The following is a 20479-nucleotide window of genomic DNA, read 5'->3' on the forward strand; positions in this document are numbered from 1 at the left end:
CAGTTATGTTCTGGAGGAGTTTTAAAGGGCCACAACCTGTGCACTGATGTGACCCAAGCTTTGCCCATGGCTGCACCTCTGGAAGTGCAAGGGGCAGGCGAAGGAGGGGCGCTGGCAGCCAGCTGGCACCAACCCCCTGCCATGTGCTGCCTCTGGAGGGTGGCAAGCAGTGCACTGAGCAGGGCAAGCCCTGGGCAGAGGCAGCTGAGGGCTGGGGCTTGTAGTGCCAAGCATGTGGGGCAGGTCCCCCCCCAGTTCTGCCCAAAGGCAAGAAACAGGAATAGGGCAGGGAGCTGCTTGCAAACCAGGCAGTGCTGCTGGGTGCCACCTTTGCAAAAATCTCTCCCAGCCTCAGCTGGAAGACACTGACTGCTGGGTACTGTACCATAATGTTTTGTTCAGAGTTACAAACATTTCAGAGTTATGAACAACCTCTATTCCCAAGGTGTTCGAATCTTTGAGGTTCTACTCTATTGGCATTATGATATTTTCTGTCTTATTTTCTAACCATTTCCTAATGGTTCCTAATATTGTTAGCTTTTTTGACTGGTGCTGCACATAGTTGTCTGAAAACATCAGCTCAGTCTAATGATTCTAAGATCTCTTTCTAGAGTGGTAACAGCTAATTTAGAGCCCATCATTTTGTATGTATAGTTGGGATTATGTTTTCTAAAGTGCATTACTTTGCATTTATCCACACTGAATTTTATATGCCATTTTGTTGCCCAGTCACCCAGTTTGGTGAGAACCCTTTGTACCTCTTTGTAGTCAGCTTTGGACTTAATTATCTTGAGTAATTTTGTATTATTTGCAAATTTTACCACTTCACCATTTACCCCTTTTTCCAGATCATTTATGAATATGTTGAACAGCACTGGTCCCTGTACAGATTCTTGGTGGACCCCACTATTTCTCTCTCTCCACTGTGAAAATTGATCATTTATTCTTAGCCTTTGTTTCCTGTCTTTTAACCAGTGACTGATCTGTGAGAGGATCTTCCCTCTTGCCCCAACAGTTTAAGAGCCTTTGATGAGAGACCTTGTCAAAGATTTTCTGAAAGTCTAAATTCACTGGATATAGTTTATCATCCTTGTCCAAATGCTTGTTGACTTTCTCAGAGACTTCTGATAGATTGGTGAGGCATGATTTCTCTTTATGAAAGGGACTCTGTTGATTCTTCCCCAACATATTGTGTTCATCTGTGTGTCTGATAATTCTGTTCTTTACTATAGCTTCAACTAATTTGCCTGGTACCGAAGGGAGGCGTACCAGCCTGTAATTGCCAGGATCGCCCCTGGAGCCTTTTTTTTTTTTTTTTAAACTCTGAGTTACATTAGATATCCTCCAGTCATCTGGTACAGAGGCTAATTTAAGTGACATACCAGTTAGTAGTTCTGCAACTTCATATCTGAGTTCCTTAAATTACTACTTAATTTATCAATTTGTTCCAAAACCTCCTCTATCGACACCTCAATCTGGGACAGTTCCTCAGATTTGTCACCTAAAAAGAAAGGCTCGGGTGTGGGGATCTCCCCCCATCTGCTGCAGTGAAGATTGATGTTGATAACGGATGTGTAGAGCCCCTCCCCTCCATTCTCCTTTTAATATAATATTATAATGGAGCACCAGCTCTGCTCTAACTAAGATTGGGAAGCCCTTCTTCCCGTTTAAAAGGATGATCCTTCTTAGTGCTCTAAAATCTGTGCATTTACATGAATTGTCTTGAAATTTGCTGTGCCTCTTGGGAGTGTAGGGTAGGGTTACTGATCTAAATGTGGGGTCATTTGAGCAAGGAGCTCCTGTGATACAGATCGCAGAAAACAAAACCAGCATTTAATTAAGTTCACAGATTCTAGCAACTCTGAAGTGTGAAAGCCACCCTAGTAGAAATCTGAGAATAAACTGTAAACATTTGGGAAAAATCTGCCTCTGTCAAGGTTATATTTTGTTTTTTTAGTTTTGGAAAAAAGCAATCTGAGTATATCAGAATATTCAGAAGGTGATCAAACAATTTTTAAAAAGAATTACACAAATGAATGCTCATCAGGGGGAGGGGGGGGCGCGGCGGCGGATGACGGAGGTGCAGGAGTAGGAGAAGAGGAATTTAGGTCTGCAGCAAAGGATGAGGTATTATGGGAAGGGGGATAAACATGAATGGGTAATGGGAGGGAGAGATTGGGGGGAAGGGGATAGGAAGGGATTGGGGAATGTGAGGGCTAGCAAGCAGAGGAAGTAGGGGTTTAGGGGAAGAGAACCTGTCAGCTCTGAATTGTCCCCTTCCACATGTGTACTGAGATCTGGGGAAGCTCTATCCCCCTGCTGGGGTCTAATCCCCTCTCCCTGCCCCTCCACGGGAGCTGAGATCTGCGGTGGGGGGAATGGAGGTAACAAATTTAAAATACCTGAAATACAGAAAATGAGCAGTTACGATACACATCACCCTTGGGGGCTGGGAGGAGGCTGGACAGAGTATGCAGGGGAGGGGCCCAGTTTGAAGGAGGGATGGACTGGGTGGACTTGTGGTAAATCTGGGGAATCCTGGCTGAAGCAGGGGCAGGAGTCCCAGAAGGAGGTGGATAGAGGAAGTGAGGTGCACAAGTCAGCATCAGGGTGGCTCCGGCTACATAACCAAGGTAGCATACAGGCATCCCTTCAGTAAGCTGCTACTGCCTGTCATATGTGTATGCAGCAACACAGGCCAGGAGACAGCAAGGAGCAACTTCTTGCATGTTAAAGGCTTCTACAGTGCTAACTAATGGCTTAATGGGATGGGGCAGGAAGCTGGAATGGTGCGGGTGGGGGGGACGACATGTTGCAGGCAATGATGGGCAGAGAGTAGAGGAGAGAGACACACCAGTCTTCTTTCAGACACCTACAGTTACTGTAACCACTATATAATAAAATGATCAAGGTTTTGGGACACGGACCATGGATGAGATTTCAGATTAGCAACTACACACCGCAAACATTTTAAAGCACGGCCACTATTCCCATTCCACTAAAACAAAATGTACCAGGTGGCACTGAGGAATCACATAGCAACTGTGTGGCCTAGTGGAACGATCACAGGACTGGAACTATTCCTTGCTCTGCCACTGGCGTGTGTGTGTGTGTGTGTGTGTGTGTGTGTGGGTGTGGGAGAGGGGGGGGGGCGGGCGGCGGCGGCAGGGCAAGCAACTTCACCTCTCTGCCTCAGTTTCCCATCTGTAAAATGGGGATAAAGATGTAAAGTTCTTTGAGATCTACTGATGACAAGCACTGTATAAACACTAGCGCTTTTGATTGCGACCTAGCCACAGGAGCATATCAACTGCAAACCTAGGTGAGAACTACAACTGCTTAAATGACCACTAACTCCTAGCAACAAACATTTCTTTTTCTGGATCACTCGATGATTGCCTGTTCTGTTCATTCCCTCTGAAACATTTGGCATTGGCCACTATTGGAAGACAGGATACTGGGTTAGATGGACCATTGGTCTGACCCAGTACGGCCGTTCTTATGTTTAACAAACTAGGAAATTAAATGGCAAAAACCTTTATTAATGCAGAATTAAAGTGGCCTGGTGACAGCTCATGCCCTTCCAGAATGTTGAATTCAGCAAAACTCAAAACTTTTGAATACCAGGAGATATCTAGTCAGCGTATAAGCCGACATAGCCTTAACTCTGCCCTCTTTGAGCAATGCCCAACATGCCTATAACACATTCTCCCAACTCTTCCTTTTTGCTGCAAGGGACAGGCGCTGCCTGCACTTGCTCCACACTAAAAACACTGATCCTACTCCCCCGACATAATACCACACTTGTAAAATTTAACAACTTCATATCATTTTATATCCCCTTCATGCTTGCACATAGGATATCACCTAAATCTATACTTTTCCTTAGCCATCATTAAATCCACAGACTCCTCTCATATCCTACCTCACTGTTGACAATATCCATGGCAAGAAGATCCCAGTGCCCTATTACTGACACAACCTACCCAATTCTGTACTAAAATGATGTAGATTGGAACCTCAAGATACACATGCACCTCGTTCCTTCAACACCACACAGGGGGGCTCAAACCCAGACATTCTGATTTCACAATCACAGCTCTATGATGCTCCTCAAACTAATCCCCAGATCTTTTCATATCAAAATCAGAGATCTTCCAAGCTACTCCATCTTCTTCCTCTACCATTCAATACAGCTACACCTAACAGTGACTGCAGTTGGAGTGCATGCAGATAATTACCAGTGACTATTGCAGGCTCCAGTGGGCAGAGTTAAGGATACAACGTGAGGTTTACCTTAACTGTATTTCCTGGATTTCAGAAGTTTGAGTTTTCCTGAATTCAGCATTCTGGAAGGGCTCAAGCAGGCAATCTTACTTCTGCGTTAATGAATCTTTTTGCCATTAAATAATATTTGGAGAATATACTTTAGCTAACTGTTGTGCACATATAGACATTGATTATTTAGCTTCTCAGCTGGAGTGTAAGTGCTCAACCTTCCATGGCATGTCATGCCAAGGATCCAAAACTCACTTATCACAAACTCATTCATCTTAGTTTATATTAAACAGATTTTGAACCTGGGAAAAGTTTAAATCCTGAAGCAATAACACTGATCAAATTTCCAAAATGATTTAATTTGACTAATATTCTTGATTAAGTCATTCTATGAACCTGTGAAATTTCCATGACAAACAAATGCAAACAAAAAAAACCAATCTTTGGATTGTTTGCAATCTTACCCTGAGTCAATGGTAGATTCAGTGTGGCAGGTGAGTTGTGCTCTGTCACTGACACCTGGCGATCCACCTCACTTTCTCTCTGAAGAATAGTCTCTGGATGTTCTGTGTGCGCTTTATTTATACTGCTAATAAAAACAAATCACACTGTATACACAAAGCAAAGAAGAATATCAACTAGAGTGTCATTTAATTATTGTGCTTTTGTATGTGAACCTCTTATGCTCAACAAATATTTGTTTCACATGTGGGTAATCATGAATTCACAACAAACAGAGAAGGTAACTCTCCTTGCTGGTCTCATGTACTGCCACATACAGGCACTTTCTGTAACAGCATCACATAGAATAGCATCTTCGACAAGGCAACTGCGTTGTGTCAATGGTCTTACTCTTTGTATACTGTTCAGCCTGTCTTTGTCTTTGTGAAAGCAATGGCTACCAGCACTGAAAATCCTGTTCCTTGTAAAACCATCTGGCCAGTTCAGGAGTGAATATCCTGGTTCTTTGTGAAAATAGCTGTTGCTAAGATAGAGATCCTTTCTTAACCTAAGAAACTTGGGGAAATAGTACATAAAACACTACAGTACTTGTGAGTTAAGATTACTCTATGCATAGCAAACCTAACACACAGCCAGGAAAGCAAGGAAATTAAAATGGAAGGTATCTAACATTATATAACTGTAGCAGGGTGGCTTCCCCATGGGCTGTGGAGCCTGAGTCTAAGCCAGCCATGATTACAAGATGAGCCTCACCTGAGGAGAATCAGGTAATTTAAAAGGCAGCAGGAACCTGCTGGGAGGGCATGGTTGAGCAAGTAACTGAGACTGCCAGAGGTAGAAGGAAGCCTGAGAGTAAGCTGGAGAAACCTCTCTAGGCAAGGAGGCATGGAAAAGACCCTACCCAAGAGGCAGGGGAGAGACTGCAAAGGCCTGGGGAGAAGAACAAACTCCAAGCAGGAGGCACTGGGATGCAGATACACACTCAGAGGGGAGGGGGCTGTGCCCCACTAAGACTGGGGTGAAGTCTACATGAGTGTGTGTTTCGTTTTGAAAGACTTTGTGTTGAACTACTGGGAGAGACACTGAATAAGGGTTAGGGCCTGGATGGCCAGCATGCATCTGAGGACTAAATAAATTGGATCCTTTGTGGGGATTGTTTGAATTAATTTTTGACCTGTGAGTTCTTGAAGGGGCTCTGAAGAGACAGGATGTCCACAGAAGCAGGGAGCTCTGGAGTGACCTCTGGCCAAGAAGGGGCACTTGACATGCAGTAAATGGCCACGGCACTGCAGCATCTTTTACTCCTCCACCCACAGAAGCCCATTTCACCACTAGGACAGCCACTATACAACACACACTGCACATCTTTACCTTAACCTTGCCCCAGCACTCCATATCCCAAGCATGAGTGAGTGCGATGTTCCGGAACTATACAGAATAGCTAGTAAGGATAATGGACTCCAGTAACTCCCTGAAGGAGGCACCACTCTTGCCTAGTGAGTGAGGAAGGGGTGAAGATGAAGGCAGAGGGATGGCACTTAATGTAAATGTATACATCCGGGAACAAAGAACCTAGGCCATACTTACAGAATGGGGAACTCTAGCCTGGGAAGCAGTGACTCTGAAAAAGATTTGGGAGTTATGGTGGATAATCAGCAGAACATGAGCTCCCAGTGCAATGCTGTGGCCAAAAGAGCTAATGTGATCTTGGGATGCATAAACAGCAGAATCTCTGGGAACAGAGAGGTTATTTTACCTCTGTATTTGGCATTGCTGCAACCACTGCTGGAATACCATGTCCAGTTCTAGGGTCCATAATTCAAGAAGGATGTTGGTAAATTGGAGAGGATTCAGAGAAGAGCAAGGAGAATGATTAAAGGATTAGAAAACATGCCTTACAATGACAGACTCAAAGACTGCCTATTTAGCTTAAAAAAGGGAAGGTTAAAGGGTGAGTTAATTACAGTATTTAAGTACCTATATGGAGAGCAAATATTTAATAATGGGCTCTTCAATCTAGCAAAAAAGTTATAACACAATCCAATGGCTGGAAATTGAAGTTAGATAAATTCAGATTGGAAATAAGGCGTACATTTTTAATGGTGTGAGTAATTAATCATTGGAACAATTTACCAAGGGTCATGGTGGATTCTTCATCACTGACAATTTATTAAGCAAGACTGGATGTTTTTCTAAAAGATCTGCTCTAGGAATTGTTTTGGGGGAAGTTCTATGGCCTCTGCTATGCAAAGGTCAGACTAGATGATCACAGCGGTCCCTTCTGGCCTTAGAATCTATGAAAGTGAAAGGCCTGATAGACAGGGATCATGTAGAACCGGAGAGAGAAAGAGACAGACAGATAGGGTCTCAAGAGTAAGGGAAAGAGGAAAAGACAGGGAGAGAAGGAGTGAGAAGACAAGGATGAAAGTAGGAAGAGACACTGGGAAAAGAATAAATCAAATGAGAGGAGGTAAAAGAAAAGATAACCAAATTACTGTTTTAAAAATATAAAAGTTAATACCTTTCATTGCATCTTCCCAGTAGAAAAGAAGGACCTCAAAGGGCAAATGGAAGTTTGGTAAGGGTGAGGGATCTCTGGAGGGAGGATTGTGGATTGGGGTAGCTAAGTAATGTGTGGGAATGGAGGTTACAAGCACTTCCACATCCCCGGTCTGAGCCCAGTACCTAAAAACAATTTTGCTGTGTGTCCAGATGACAACCTTACAAGTATATTCATTTGTCCAAAGTTCCTTGATTTAATCCACACCTTTTCTTTTCGTGGCCTGGCTCACTTTTCTTGCTTTTTGATAATGATGCACCCTCCTGCTCCCAGAGTAATGTCTCCTGTGTTTTAACTTCTTTTTGTTTGTCTTCCTCTTGAGAATTGCTCAGTTCCATCATGTTCTACAAAAAAAGTGAGATAATATTGAAGATCTTCACCTGAACCCAACTGAGAAAAGTACAGCCTGTCCCTGAAGCTACTGTATTTGTCACACAAAGGAAATGCTTTCAAGGAAAAATGAACTAGGTTATATAAAATGAAAGTTATTTGACCTTACTGACACTGACCTTTTATTTCATTGGGACAGTGTTTAGAAAAATTAACACAAACCATTATACTGAACTTGTAACAAGGAAATTATGGAGGGGCATTTCCTCCCTGCAGAACACAGCATTTATTCAACACAAAAGCCGTATGTGATGCCAATCGGAAGATTGTTATTACAGAAAGATACTGTGACATTTCAAAACAAAATTCATTACAAAATTCCTCAAGTCTTCAAAGTTAAGCTTCAAAAATAAAGCTGGTCAATACAGGTTCAGTGGTGAGGTGTTTTTTATACTGCCTGCCTATGGGAAACAAAATGAGTATTTATTTATATTCTCCATTGCTGAGAAATAAAGTGATTGAGGAAAATGTGGTCTTCAGTACCAAAATATAGTAAGGTACTGTACAGTAGAGAGTCTTCAGGATGACAAATGCTCATCTCCTTCTCTGTTAGAATGAAAAGAGAAGAATCTATGCTGGGGCCCTGATTGAAAGTTTACCAATAACTTCGTGCTAGACACTTTTCTAGTCTCCCAGAAGTCACAATATAGCTATTCCTGATTGCTGTCATGTACCAGGGATGTGCTCCTCACCCCCAGTCTGGCCCCTTCATGCCTTGCAAAAGGGCCAGAGCTACAAAAAGGAGTCCTAAAAACTTCATAACCAACCATGAGAGGATCCCCCCAGCACAGGTACTGTGATAGGTAGTCATAAGGCTGTCTCTTGAAGACCACTTCACAAGTTCTGGTGGAGGGTGCTGGAGAGGGTCCACAGCCCAAAGTGCTGTGGAGAATCCATGCAGCCCAGGGAGGCTGACATAACTTAATCAGGCCCCGAAGGCTGTCTTCATTACCAAAAAAGGCGGTGTGTTTTTACAGCAGGATAGCAAATTCAAGTTAGCTATTTCATTGTAAAAGCCTAATGGAGCCAACTCACTACTTTTTACCTCAAAGTAGCTAGTTCATGTCAAAGCCCCTGTGGGGGGATTAAAGTGTTGACCTTGATAACCTACACAGTGGTAAAAACGAATTGTGTGCCTTCTCTCTATCAGAATTTTACAGCAAGCTAGTTTGCAGTAACCCCACACCTTTTTGGGCAGTGGAGACCAAGGCCTAGCTGAATGTGTCAGGCTAGCCTTTTGTGAAATGCATTCACCAGCTGGGCACTGGGTGCATCAGGAGCCATGGGCGGACCAGAGACTGAACATTACTATGTTATTTCCATCTTGCTTTAGATGTGACTGGCAAATTTTAAATTTCTTAGGCTTTTGCATGGTGTCAAAGAAGATTGAAAGAGGAGGGTAACTTTTCCCAGCACCCCAGAGAAGAGGAAAAGCAATGGGGGGAGCAATGCTCGCCAAAGGCAGGGAAAAGAAGGTGAGCGCTCCATTTGCTTTCAATGGGGAGCTGTGAAACTCCTGGCCCCTTTTATTTTAACCATGCTCTTGTCTAAAGTGGGAGGGTGGTAGTTTGCTTTGGGGTTTGGCTCTTTATTCATAAAAGTACATTATATTTACACACTGTATAACGCTCAAGGCATATAACTTTATCAGTTATCAGAGGCACACTTTATCAGCTAAAAATGAACTACGCTAATTGAGAAGTGCTTTTAAAAGTAAGATGGGGTGGCTCATGAAACCAACTGCCTTTCATACCATTCCTACAACTGACTGATCTCTAGGGAATGATATAAACCTACACTGTTTTGCCTTTACTGCCTTGTTTTCATTAACTCCTAGTTTACACTTCAGTTCCATCAGACACTCACCATTGTCCCACTTCCTTCAGTGATAGAGGAAGAATTGGAGAGGGGTTCAGCAAAGCTTGAAGAAACAGTGAATGGAACAACCGTATCCTCAATTATTTTGCGCTCCTAAAGGACAGGTGGGAGCGGGAAGGAGGAAGAGGAGAGATTTAAACATGAAGCTTGCCAAAGGAACACTGGTTAAGATCTTCAGAAGCCAGAGTACAAAGCTAGATTTAAAAGTCCATATTTACATACCTAGGTAAGTGGCACGATCTTCAGAGTTGCTGGGCATGCAATACTAAGCTACTGGACTCAATATCAAATGGCAGGGAGTTTTAATGGACAGTTGTGTATTCAGTTTGCTTCATGCCTCTAGTCATTTTCATTGCCTTTCCCTGAATGCCTTGTATTCATGCTGTATCGTTTTTGAGATGGGCTAACCAGAACCGGACACTGTATTCCAAGCGAAGGTGCTTTACTATTTTATATAATGGCATTGTAATATGTTTCAGTATTATCTTCTATTCCATTCTTCAAATAGGACAGAATTATTATTATAAAATTAGCTGAAGCTATTCCTTCCAATGTTCGTTTCCTTAAGTTTGCCAATGCTGAATTTCATCTGTCATTGTGCTGCCTATTTGCCTCGCTTTGCTAGGTCTCCAACATCCATCGTAATTTTTTCTAGTCTACTTCACTACCAGCCCCATTATATGATTATGAATACCTTGTCTAGAGTGATAAACTGGTGAAGTCACAACTGCTGCTGCTGACCAAGTACATGCATGTGTTTACTGATATGTGCATTCATATTGGGAAAGCCTGTTTAAAGCCACCTAAACCCATTCTTCTAAATTCCTATCTCACTGCATCTGTAGCAGACAGGTTTCCTAAAATAACATTTAATTATTTTCTAAGTAATGCCTGGTGGCTAGACATTATGGTGATAGGTGCATGAGAAATGCAGAGAGAATTCAGAAATATCAGGGTCATGAGTATGCCACTTACTACTCAAGCTCTGACTATCAGATGCTAATCTGCCTAACTACAGTACATAAAAGTATGATTAGAAACATACAATGAATATGACAAGACATCTTAATACACAAACATTTCCCAAGCTAACTGCACTACTGACACAGGAGGAAGGGATAACCTGAGCACAGGACAAAACAAGGGCATGGTAATAAAAAATAATTAAAGTAACAGTAAGCTTCTGACATTTCCATTGCTAAGACGTCAATCCTCTCACATAAAGGCCCATCACAAATGGTTAGTCTCCAAGTGACCTTCCCACTAGCAAAACATTTAAAAAATGCATAGAAGCAAGACACCCCAGCACTGAAACTGCAAGATCACTTCTTAAACTTGCTACTTTTGAATGTTATACCTCTTCATAGTATCTACGTTCCTCCTCTTCAACTTCTTTCTGTGCTTTTTCCCATTCTTCTTTCAGCTTGTCCTGCTCCTTCTGGTACCTCGCCTGTACAGGATTTCAATACAATCTATTCAATAGGCAACTTCATAAGAGATTATTTTTATTTGTTTCAATTCAAAGATTAAAAGATAGCAGATATTGCAGAACATAAATCCTATGCATCAGGAGACTGGGCCCTCTAGAAACCAGCTCATCAGAAAACTGGCACGCAATGCAAAAACACGAACATGAACAAATTTCTCTTTCCTTCCCCTCACCCTGCAGAGTCCCTTACGGAAGTTTTATATTGTTTAATACTCTTACCTTATTGTAAAGCACCAGGAACACTTAAAGTGCTATATCAAGTTTGACTAGTTCGGAGTTTTCAAATGCTAGATGCTGTTCAAAATTAAATTTATTTTCAGCATTGTAAAACAGTCATAGCTTACTAAGAGCTGAAGAGTTCTAGTAAAAGCTATCAAAACACTCCAATATATTTAAAACATGGATTTTGCATTAATCATTTGGCTAAAATAGCTTCTGAATTTAACAGGCTGTGCAAATATTAGCTTTGGCACTAATTTAATAAAGATAAATTGCTGCTAGTAGAATTTAATGAAAGATGAAAAACCATGTAGGCTCGTAAGATAAATAGACAATGTATAAAGGTCTGAAGTGGATAAGATAATGATTAGCTAAATAGTTGCTTTTCTTTCTGGATGGGATTATTCCTTGAGAATTGAACCACCCCAGCATGTGTTCTGAATCAAAAGAGAATATCTTAAAGAGCTCTTCAAAATGCTGTGGTGTTAAAATGGTTTCCTCTATATTGGAACAGCCAAGTGTCACTATTTCTTATGTACTTCGGCTGCAACCTCCTTCCTCCAAAATACTGTGCAAAACAAATTAAAAATACTGAGAACATAAAATCCTGACTCAGAAGAAATTAGTTTACTATCCATTTGATATCCAAGTGAACCATGCAATTTACTCCACCCAACCTAATGAGGATTTAATTTTGGAATGGAGTAAACGACAAATAGAAAGAAAAATGTACAAGGTATAAAGGTATAAACTCAAGAAAAAATGCAGGTAGAAACCAATCCATTCTTAGAACATGCAAAACCTGTATTTTTATTATACTCCACCCCAAGCTTCTCCCCCATGGACATCATCCTTACTGGGAAAGAGAACCAAACGAGACTTCCTTGGAGGCTGGAACCAGTCAATGTTGCTCACTTGGTTCATGGTTGAGTGACATGAAGAAATTTAAACTTTCCTCTTTTCAGATGGAGAATAGTGTCATATGGTTCGCCCAGCCAGGACTGAAATTGGCCCCAGCACTCTTACATGGCTTATTATCCTACTAAACTGTACAGAGAAAGTTTCTAGAAGCCACTTTATAATGGAGAAGTTTAGCTTGGTCTCCTTAAAGTAGGGCAGCTGTAAAGAACAATCTACAAAATCTAACAAAGTAATTGTTTGTAAGTGGATTTCTCATATGCACAAGATTCAGGATGAAAAAAGTATTAGTCATCCCATAGCTTATGCTTTGCATGCTTTAAATATAGATTTAATGCACAGTGTGTTTTTGGTAGCTATTCCTGAATCCCTGAACTACTGTTCTGGTTAAAAACAAGATAAAAGTGCAAGTCACACCTGAAGAAAAGAAAAAAAAACAAAACTAACAACAAAAAACCACCCTCCCTCCTTTCCCCACAGATTTGTGGAAAAGCTCTAGAGAGATTCTAGCACTTTGCTCTTAATGAGCTGGTAATCAAGAGAACCAAGCTGGGAACCAAAAAGCAAGAAGCATTCAGTGTCCTCTTCCATCTCCATCCAACATACGTTTCTATTTTCTTTTACCATCTTACCACTCAATCATGGTGGTTCAGGGCACAGATAACTTATGACTGGGTTTAGAACAGGGTAGAATCAGTGAAAGCTATATACATGTGTAAACAGGTGTTTGCTATTTAGCCCATCTCTAACAGTAAGTATGTGCTGGGCACGGAGTACATGCTGATTACAAAAAGTCATTAAACATGGAACTGATTTACAAGTTCATATTGTACACAAGCCTATATAACAGAAGCCAAACATAACACGGAGAATTAAACCCATAAAAGAGTTAAGACCATTGCCATTATAGATGTGGATAGCTACACCTCAACTCACATTAAGCCATATGCTGTTTCACAGTGTAACTTTTATATTTTAAAAAACAGCATGCCTTTGAAAACAAATCCTATACTGAATAATGGCATGTTTTTTTAATTATGCTAAAGAAAAGTAAGTAATAGAAATGTATTTTTATGGATAATATGTTTTCATGAAGTATATGTTTATTAAATTCTATCATTTAAAATTATGAAGCATGATATGGTATTTCATATAAATCAAAAGTGATTTTTTTGGTTTATCGACAATTTTAACTCCTCTCCTTTAAGAAATAAAATTAAACTTACTCTCTCATATGCTTCCTAAAACAGTAAGTTTTACAAACACTCTACTCAAATTAGGAACTGAATTATTCATTTCTGTTCCCTAGGTAAGTGTTAGTATTTCCAAAAAAATAAGTGTGACAATAAAAGACGGTTATTCACTTTGTAACGGTTGTTCTTCGAGATGTGTTGCTCATGTCCATTCTATTGTAGGTGTGTGCACGCCCCCGTGCACGCTTACTGGAATTTTTTCCCCTTAGCAGTATCCGTAGGGCCAGCTTCGGTGCCCCCTGGAGTCCCACGCACATGCCGCAGTACATAAGGTGCCGCTGGCCCTACGCCCCCTCGGTTCCTTCTTGCCATCAACTCCGACAGGGGGGACAGGTCATGGAATGGACATGAGCAACACATCTCAAAGAACATCAGTTACAAGGTAAGCTAGCATTTTTTCTTCTTCGAGTGCTTGTTCATGTCGATTCCATTGTTGGTGACTCACAAGCAGTACCTTATAGGCGGGTTCGGAGTTCACAGATGGGCTGTCTGCATCACCGCTCTGTTGAAGCTGGCATTATCCCTTGCCTGCTGAACAATGGCGTAGTGAGACATAAAGATGTGCACCGATGACCATATAGCGGCTTTGCATATGTCTTGAATACGCACTTGCGCCAGGAACACCAGAGAAGTGGCCTGCGCTCTAGTTGAGTGAGCTGCGACATTGCCCGAAAGGGGAACCTTTGCTTGCTTGTAGCAGAACCTAATGCAGGAGGTTATCCAAGAGCACATCCACTGGGAAGAGAGAGGTAAGCCCTTCATCTTCTCGGCCACCGCCACAAACAGCTGCATGGACTTATGAAATGGTTTTGTCCTCTAGATGTAAAAAGCCAGTGCTCTTCAAAGGTCCAGCGTGTGTCATCTCTGTTCTTCCTCCGAAGCATGTGGCTTTGGGAAGAAAACTGGCAGGAAGATGTCCTGACTGGCATGGAATTGTGACACCGCTTTGGGCAAAAAGGCTGGGTGAGGCCTCAGCTGGACCGTGTCCTTATAAAAAACCACATAAGGCGGCTCTGAGGTAAGTGCCCTAATTTCGGATACTTTCCTAGCCCAGGTGATGGTAGCTACAAAGGCTACCTTCCATGACAGTAGCAAGGGGGCACAGGTAGCCAAAGGCTCAAACGGTGCCCCAGTGAGCCTGGAGAGGACTAAGTTCAGGTTCCAGGGAGGGTAACGGATCTCTAACCTGGGGGTAAAGTCTCTCTATACCCTTCAGGAACCTAGCCGCCATGGCATGAAAGAAAACCGACCTCCCTTGAATCGGAGGATGGAAGGCTGAAATAGTGGCTAGATGTACTTTTAAAAAAGTAGTGGCCAGGCCTTGAAGTTTAAGGTGCAGCAGGTAGTCCAACACCATATGGACTGATGCTTGCTGGGACATAACCACTTGGACTGCAGCCCAGCATGTGAACCTTTTCCACTTGGCTAAATATGATGCCCTGGAGGAAGGTTTCCTACTGCCCATTAGTATTGCCTGCACGCGAGACGAGCAAGCCTGTTCCTCCAGGCTCAGCCACTCAGCCTGCATGCATCAGGTGCAGGGACTCCAGGACTGAAGAAGTCGCCCCCAATCCTGGGAAAGCAGGTTGTGCCAACGCAGCAGCTCCAGAAGGCTCCAGAAGGGGAGCAACAGACAGTTCCAAGAGCGTCGTGAACCAGTGTTGCCTGGGCCATACGGGTGCTTTAAGGATCACATTCGCCTTGTTTCTTTTGATTTTTAACAGGACCCTTTGAATCAACGGAATGGGAGGGAAGGCATACAGAAGCCTCCCTGACCACAGAAGTGGGAAGGCATCTGACAGCGCTCCCTCATTGAGCCTGCGAATGGAGCAAAACTGGTGGCACTTCTTTTTGAACTTGGAAGCAAAGAGATTCACTTGGGGAAACCACCACTTCCAGAAGATCATATCGGCTACCGACGGGTGGAGAGACCACTCGTGGCAATGTAAGAAGGTCCTGTTGAGTCGGTCCACTGTGGCGTTCTTGATACCAGGGAGGTGTGAAGTCAACAGATGAATATCATGCCCTATTCACTAGGTTCCACAAACTCACCACCTCCTGACACAGGTCCGAAGAGCGGGCCTCGCCCTATCTGTTGATATAATACATTACAGCGATGATGTCTGTCAGGACCTGGACTACCTTGCATCTCAAGAAGAGAAGGAATGTCCCGCATGCTAAACAGATCGCCCTGAGCTCCCTGGTATTTATGTACAGGCCCTGGTCCTGCCTTGACCAGGTCACTTGTGTACTGTGACTGGAGCTGATATGCGCATCCCCCGCCCCAGGTCCAAAGTGTCCAAAACCAGAGTCACCAAGGGGGCTAGATCTGCAAAGGGCATCCCTTTCATCACCAACCAGGGGTCCAACCACCAACCCAGGGAGGCTAGGACTTGTGAGGGCACCCTGTGACCACCTTGTCCAAGGGGTGCCTGCTCGGGGGGGGGTGTACGCAGAGGCCAGCCATAGCTGGAGCGGCCTGAGTTTTAGACGTACGTGGCGCAGTGCATAGGTGCATGCTGCCATATGGCCCAGCAACTGCAAGCAAGTTCGCGCCGTCGTAAGGGGATAGGCACGTAGGCCAATTATCAGGTTTGACATGGCCTCGAACCAAGTCTGTGGCAGAAATGCCTTTGCCCACGTGGAGTCTAGAATGTCCCCAGTGAAATCTATTCTCTACATTGGCGTTAATGTGGATTTTTGTTTGTTCACCAGCAGGCCAAGACTGTGACAGGTGGCCCGAACTAAGTCCAGACTGGTTTGGACCTGGACCTGCCTCTGATTAGCCAGTCGTCTAGATACGGGTAAATCGTAACCCCCCTGGTGTTGGTTCTGGACACTTTGTGATCAGTGTGAATACCAGTGAGACACGGTACGCCCAATTTGCAGATCAATAAGGTTTAATGTGCAAGATTTTCTATAAATATACTAGTTAGATACAAAGCCTAAAATTAACTACAATATATCATACTCACTAAACCTGGAGAGCTAAGCAGTTACTCAGAAGGCTGTATACAGGAACGGCTTTTTTAGGGGCCCGACCAGAGAGTCAGTGGATCCTCTGGTCTGACCGGCAGCACCTCCCACGGAGTCAGGTGTTAATGGAGCACACCCCTTTGTCTAAATAATGACTTCTTATATCCTTCCATAAACAGCCTTCACCTAATTATCTCTCTACTCATTATCATATATGCTAATTACTTACATTGGGTTTCCATCCCTAACTACATTTCATTCTTACCATGATAATTGGGGTCGTCAAAACAACATCTGATGATAGGAGGGGCGGAGTAAAAGTATGCCCCTTGGCAATAACAGTGTATCCCCAGATGTTCAAGGATAACTTGTTGTTCCCATCACTGTTATCTATGTGCAGCTGCAAGCATACAGTATCTGTATTTTGTCTTATGTGCCAGGGTATGCAGAAATTGAGACATCTATAAGATTATTCAGTAGTCCTATTCATCTCTGCCAACTGGAAGATGTCATGCTACAGGGGTCAGAATAGCCAAGCAAGCAACTGAAGCTATGCTAGGCCTGTAGGACAGTGGTCAAGCAACTCAAATTGTACTGGGCCTCCAACACCTGGCACATGAGATAAGCAGCCTGGCGCATGAGATATGCAGCAGACATGCATTTTGTAAATACCCTTGGAACAGAAGACAGGCCAAAGGGAAGGGCCGCAAACTGGTAGTGGGAACATCCCACCATAAACCGGAGGAAACGCCTGTGTCCAGGGAATATCATGATATGAAAATATGCATCCTTCAGATTGAGGGTGGCATACCAGTCTCCTGGATCCACGGAGGAGATGATGGAGGCTAGGGAGACCATGTGGAACTTCAACTTTCTGATGTATCTGTTTAGCCCTCACAGGTCCAAGATGGACCTGAGGCCCCCCTTCGCCTTGGGAATGAGGAAGTAGCAGGAATAGAAACCTCTTCCTCTGGTGTCTGCTGGAACCTCCTCCACAGCTCCCAGTGCGAGAAGGCTCTCCACCTCCGGTATGAGGAGTTGCTTGTGAGAGGGGTCCCTGAAGAGGGACAGGGGAGTATGTGGGGGAGGGTGGGAAGAGAACTGCAGGATATCGCTCGCTGCAATGGTATCCGTGACCCAACGATCGGAAGTTATACAGGCCCATGCCGGGAGGAAAGGGGCAAGTCAGTTGTGGAATCTTGGGGAAGTAGGATCCTGGTGCAAGACTGGAACGCCGTCCTCGGGCACACCATCAAAACGATTGTCACTGCCCACTAGAACATCAGGAAGGGGCCGGCTGATTGGCTGAAGAGGAAGACGGGCCCGATCGATGCCGCCAAAAATTTCTCTCTGTCCCTCGTTCAGTAGGTCCTGAAGTGCTGGGCCTGGTACTTAGGCTGCTATGGACGGAACTGCCTCCTCGAGGCCTGTGGTGTGTAAAGGCCCAATGAGCACAAAATGGCCCTTGAGTCCTTCAACCTGTGGAGTTAGGTGTTGGTCTGTTCCGAGAAGAATGCACTTCTATCGAACAGCAAGTCCTGAATGGACTGTTGCACCTCCTGGGATAGACTAGATGACTATAACCATGAGCACCAGCACATGGAGTTCACGGAGGCCATCAAGCTTGCAGCCGAGTTAGCCACATCCAATGCTGCCTGCAAGACAGCCCTGGCCATTGTCTTGCTCTCCTCCAGGATGGTGGGAAAGTCCGATGCCTGTTCCTGGGGCAGAGCCTCACCAAAACGCTTCAGGGAGTCCCAGAAGTTATAATTATACCTCCCTAGCAGTGCCTGCTGGTTAGCAATCTGGAATTGCAGGCTCACCATAGATTAAATTTTTCTTCTAAACAAATCCAATTTTTTATTGTCTTTGTTTTTGGGGGTCATGCTGGGTTGTCCCTGTCTGTCCCGCTCGTTTGCAGCCGCCTCTACCAGGGAAGCAGGGGAAGGGTGCGTAAACAAGTATTCGAACCCCTTAATGAAGACATAGTACTTTTTCTCCACCTTTTTAGAGGTTGGTGGGAAGGAGGATGGCTTTTGCCACAAGGTTTTAACTACTTTGAGAACCCCTTTGTGGCCTGGCAGGGTGATCCGGGCCGGCACCGCAGCTACCAGCACATCAGAGAGGTTGTCCGATGTTTCCTGGAGCTCCTCTGCTTCTAACCCCAAGTTTGAGGCAACCCTCCCGAGGAGCTCCTGGTGGGCACGGAAGTCATCCAGGGGGGCTGATGGCCCTGTCATGACTGCCTCGTCAGGCGAGGAGGAAGACAACTGACCTGGCGCAGGGCATGGCAGCATCTCCTCTGGCTGCTGGGGGACCGCTGTAGATGTCCCCTCCAGTGGATCTGACTCCACATCTAAGGCCGAGCTGTGACTCTCAACCAGGGTGCCGAGGCTGCGGATTGTTTCCCCGATGACCGAAGGGAATAAGGCCCTGTGGCCACAGGGAACCCCCAGGGATCCCTAAAGGGCCATTGAGTTGACCAGTCCCTGAGGCCAGCCTAAATCAGCCGGTCAGGGACCTTGTTCTTGACCCCTCGGTCGATGGGGTTGGCTAGGTTGGTGTGCTGATGATTTATCCTCCCCTGAGGAACCACACGTGCTCTCTGGCAACCAACAATGGCCCGAGCTTGACCCCTTTCCTGCTGAGTGGTGCCGAGGAGAGCAGGGGCAGTATCTGGCCTCCCAAGACCTCTGATACTCCGATGACCGCTGCCTCGGTGACGGGGAGCGTGATACCGGCAACTGGTGGTAACGATTTCTAGACTGGTGCCGTGCTGGAGATGACCTCCGGTGGCAGGAAGAGTGGGAACATTGCCGCACCACAGTGAGTGTCTTGGTGCCAGAGACTGATGATGGCGCCGATCATGCCTGGGCGAGCGTCCAGATGCCATGAGCGTCTGCTAGACCTTGATCTGGATCGGTACCGCCCCGCCAGGCCCGAGGCTTTTGGTGCCAGCAACCGGTTGGTGCCAAGTCAATGCCGCTCAATGCCTCTGCTGTCAGCGCTCCGCCTATGGCAATCATCCTCGTGACAGGGAACGTACCCTTGGGGATCGGTGCCTGGAGGGAGGAGACCTTCGCTGTGGCGACCTGGCTTGCGGAGAGGCACGCCGGGGCTTCGGAGATTGGTGCAGCCATGGCGGGGGGGGGGGGGTCCCAATGGGGCTTCCCTTTTAACACTGGTGCCTTCCCTTTCACCTGCTCCATCTGGGGCAGAGGTGTCAGAGGCAAGGACAGTGCCATTAAGTCTCTTGCTGCTTGAATGCCTCTGGTATCAACAGCACCACGATTCTGCGGAAGCCCTCTTCCACTCCCCAGAGTCAGAGGAGGCTCCCTCAGAGGACTTAGGGCTCTAGGCAGCAAGACTTGCTCTTGCAGAGAGTCTGCTCGGCCTGTTGGACCTGTGATGGCCCTACACTCGATCCTGCTTCTTTGGTCTTCCTAGGCACAAGGGAGCGACCCCTCTCCGAGCGTTGTTTCTTCTGCTTCCTCTCTGACGGCAAAACAGAAGATCAGTGCCATGGAAGTTCCAGTGCCGGAGGGGTGCTCTGCACCAACATGGTGTCTGGCAGCAAGAGGGAGCAGGCCTTCAGACAAATTTCCTGCTCCTTCTGAGTCCTTGGTCTAAACACCTTATAGATACAGCACTTCTCCTTCTGTGCGATTCCCCAGGCAACTGTCGTGGGGGTCGCTGAGTGGGAAGGATTTGCCACAAGAATTACAGGGCTTGAAGCTCAGAGATCAGGGCATGTCCTGCTACCAGGCAGAGGTCCCTAAGGGGACTAAGCCTTAACTACTAAATTATTTACAACTGCTCACTACAAATACACTAACTACTTCTAATTAACAGCTATTTAAGAACACTTAACGCTAAGAGGCACTTGCGGGAGCAAGCAATGAACGCTGTTCCAGTAACCATCAGTGGCGGAAAGAAGGAACTGAGGGGGCATAGAGCCGGCAGCACCTTATGTACCGCAGCATGTGCGCAGGACTCCAGGGGGTGCCGAAGCTAGCCCTATGGATACTGCTAAAGGGAAAAAATTAGGGTAACTGT

The 20479-nt window shown here is 45.0% G+C and overlaps 1 protein-coding gene across 13 annotated transcripts in view; it reads right to left on the reverse strand.

Annotated features, from left to right (window-relative positions):
• LIMCH1 (LIM and calponin homology domains 1) overlaps positions 1 to 20479 on the reverse strand; it is a 275637-nt gene that overhangs the window by 29913 nt on the left and 225245 nt on the right. For 12 of the 13 annotated variants that reach the window (XM_067531174.1, XM_067531168.1, XM_067531170.1 and 9 more), the window contains 4 exons: positions 10926 to 11018; positions 9557 to 9661; positions 7508 to 7644; positions 4743 to 4867 (listed from right to left, as the gene is read on the reverse strand). In XM_067531174.1, coding sequence (XP_067387275.1) covers positions 4743 to 4867; positions 7508 to 7644; positions 9557 to 9661; positions 10926 to 11018 — 460 coding nt within the window. The remainder of the gene's footprint in view (positions 1 to 4742; positions 4868 to 7507; positions 7645 to 9556; positions 9662 to 10925; positions 11019 to 20479) is intronic. The other variant, XM_067531165.1, reaches the window with a different exon arrangement.

Source organism: Emydura macquarii, unplaced genomic scaffold (assembly GCF_026122565.2).
Source record: "Emydura macquarii macquarii isolate MOO-44397 ecotype Brisbane River unplaced genomic scaffold, CSIRO-AGI_Emac_v2 contig_3128, whole genome shotgun sequence".
Classification (NCBI taxonomy): domain Eukaryota; kingdom Metazoa; phylum Chordata; order Testudines; family Chelidae; genus Emydura; species Emydura macquarii.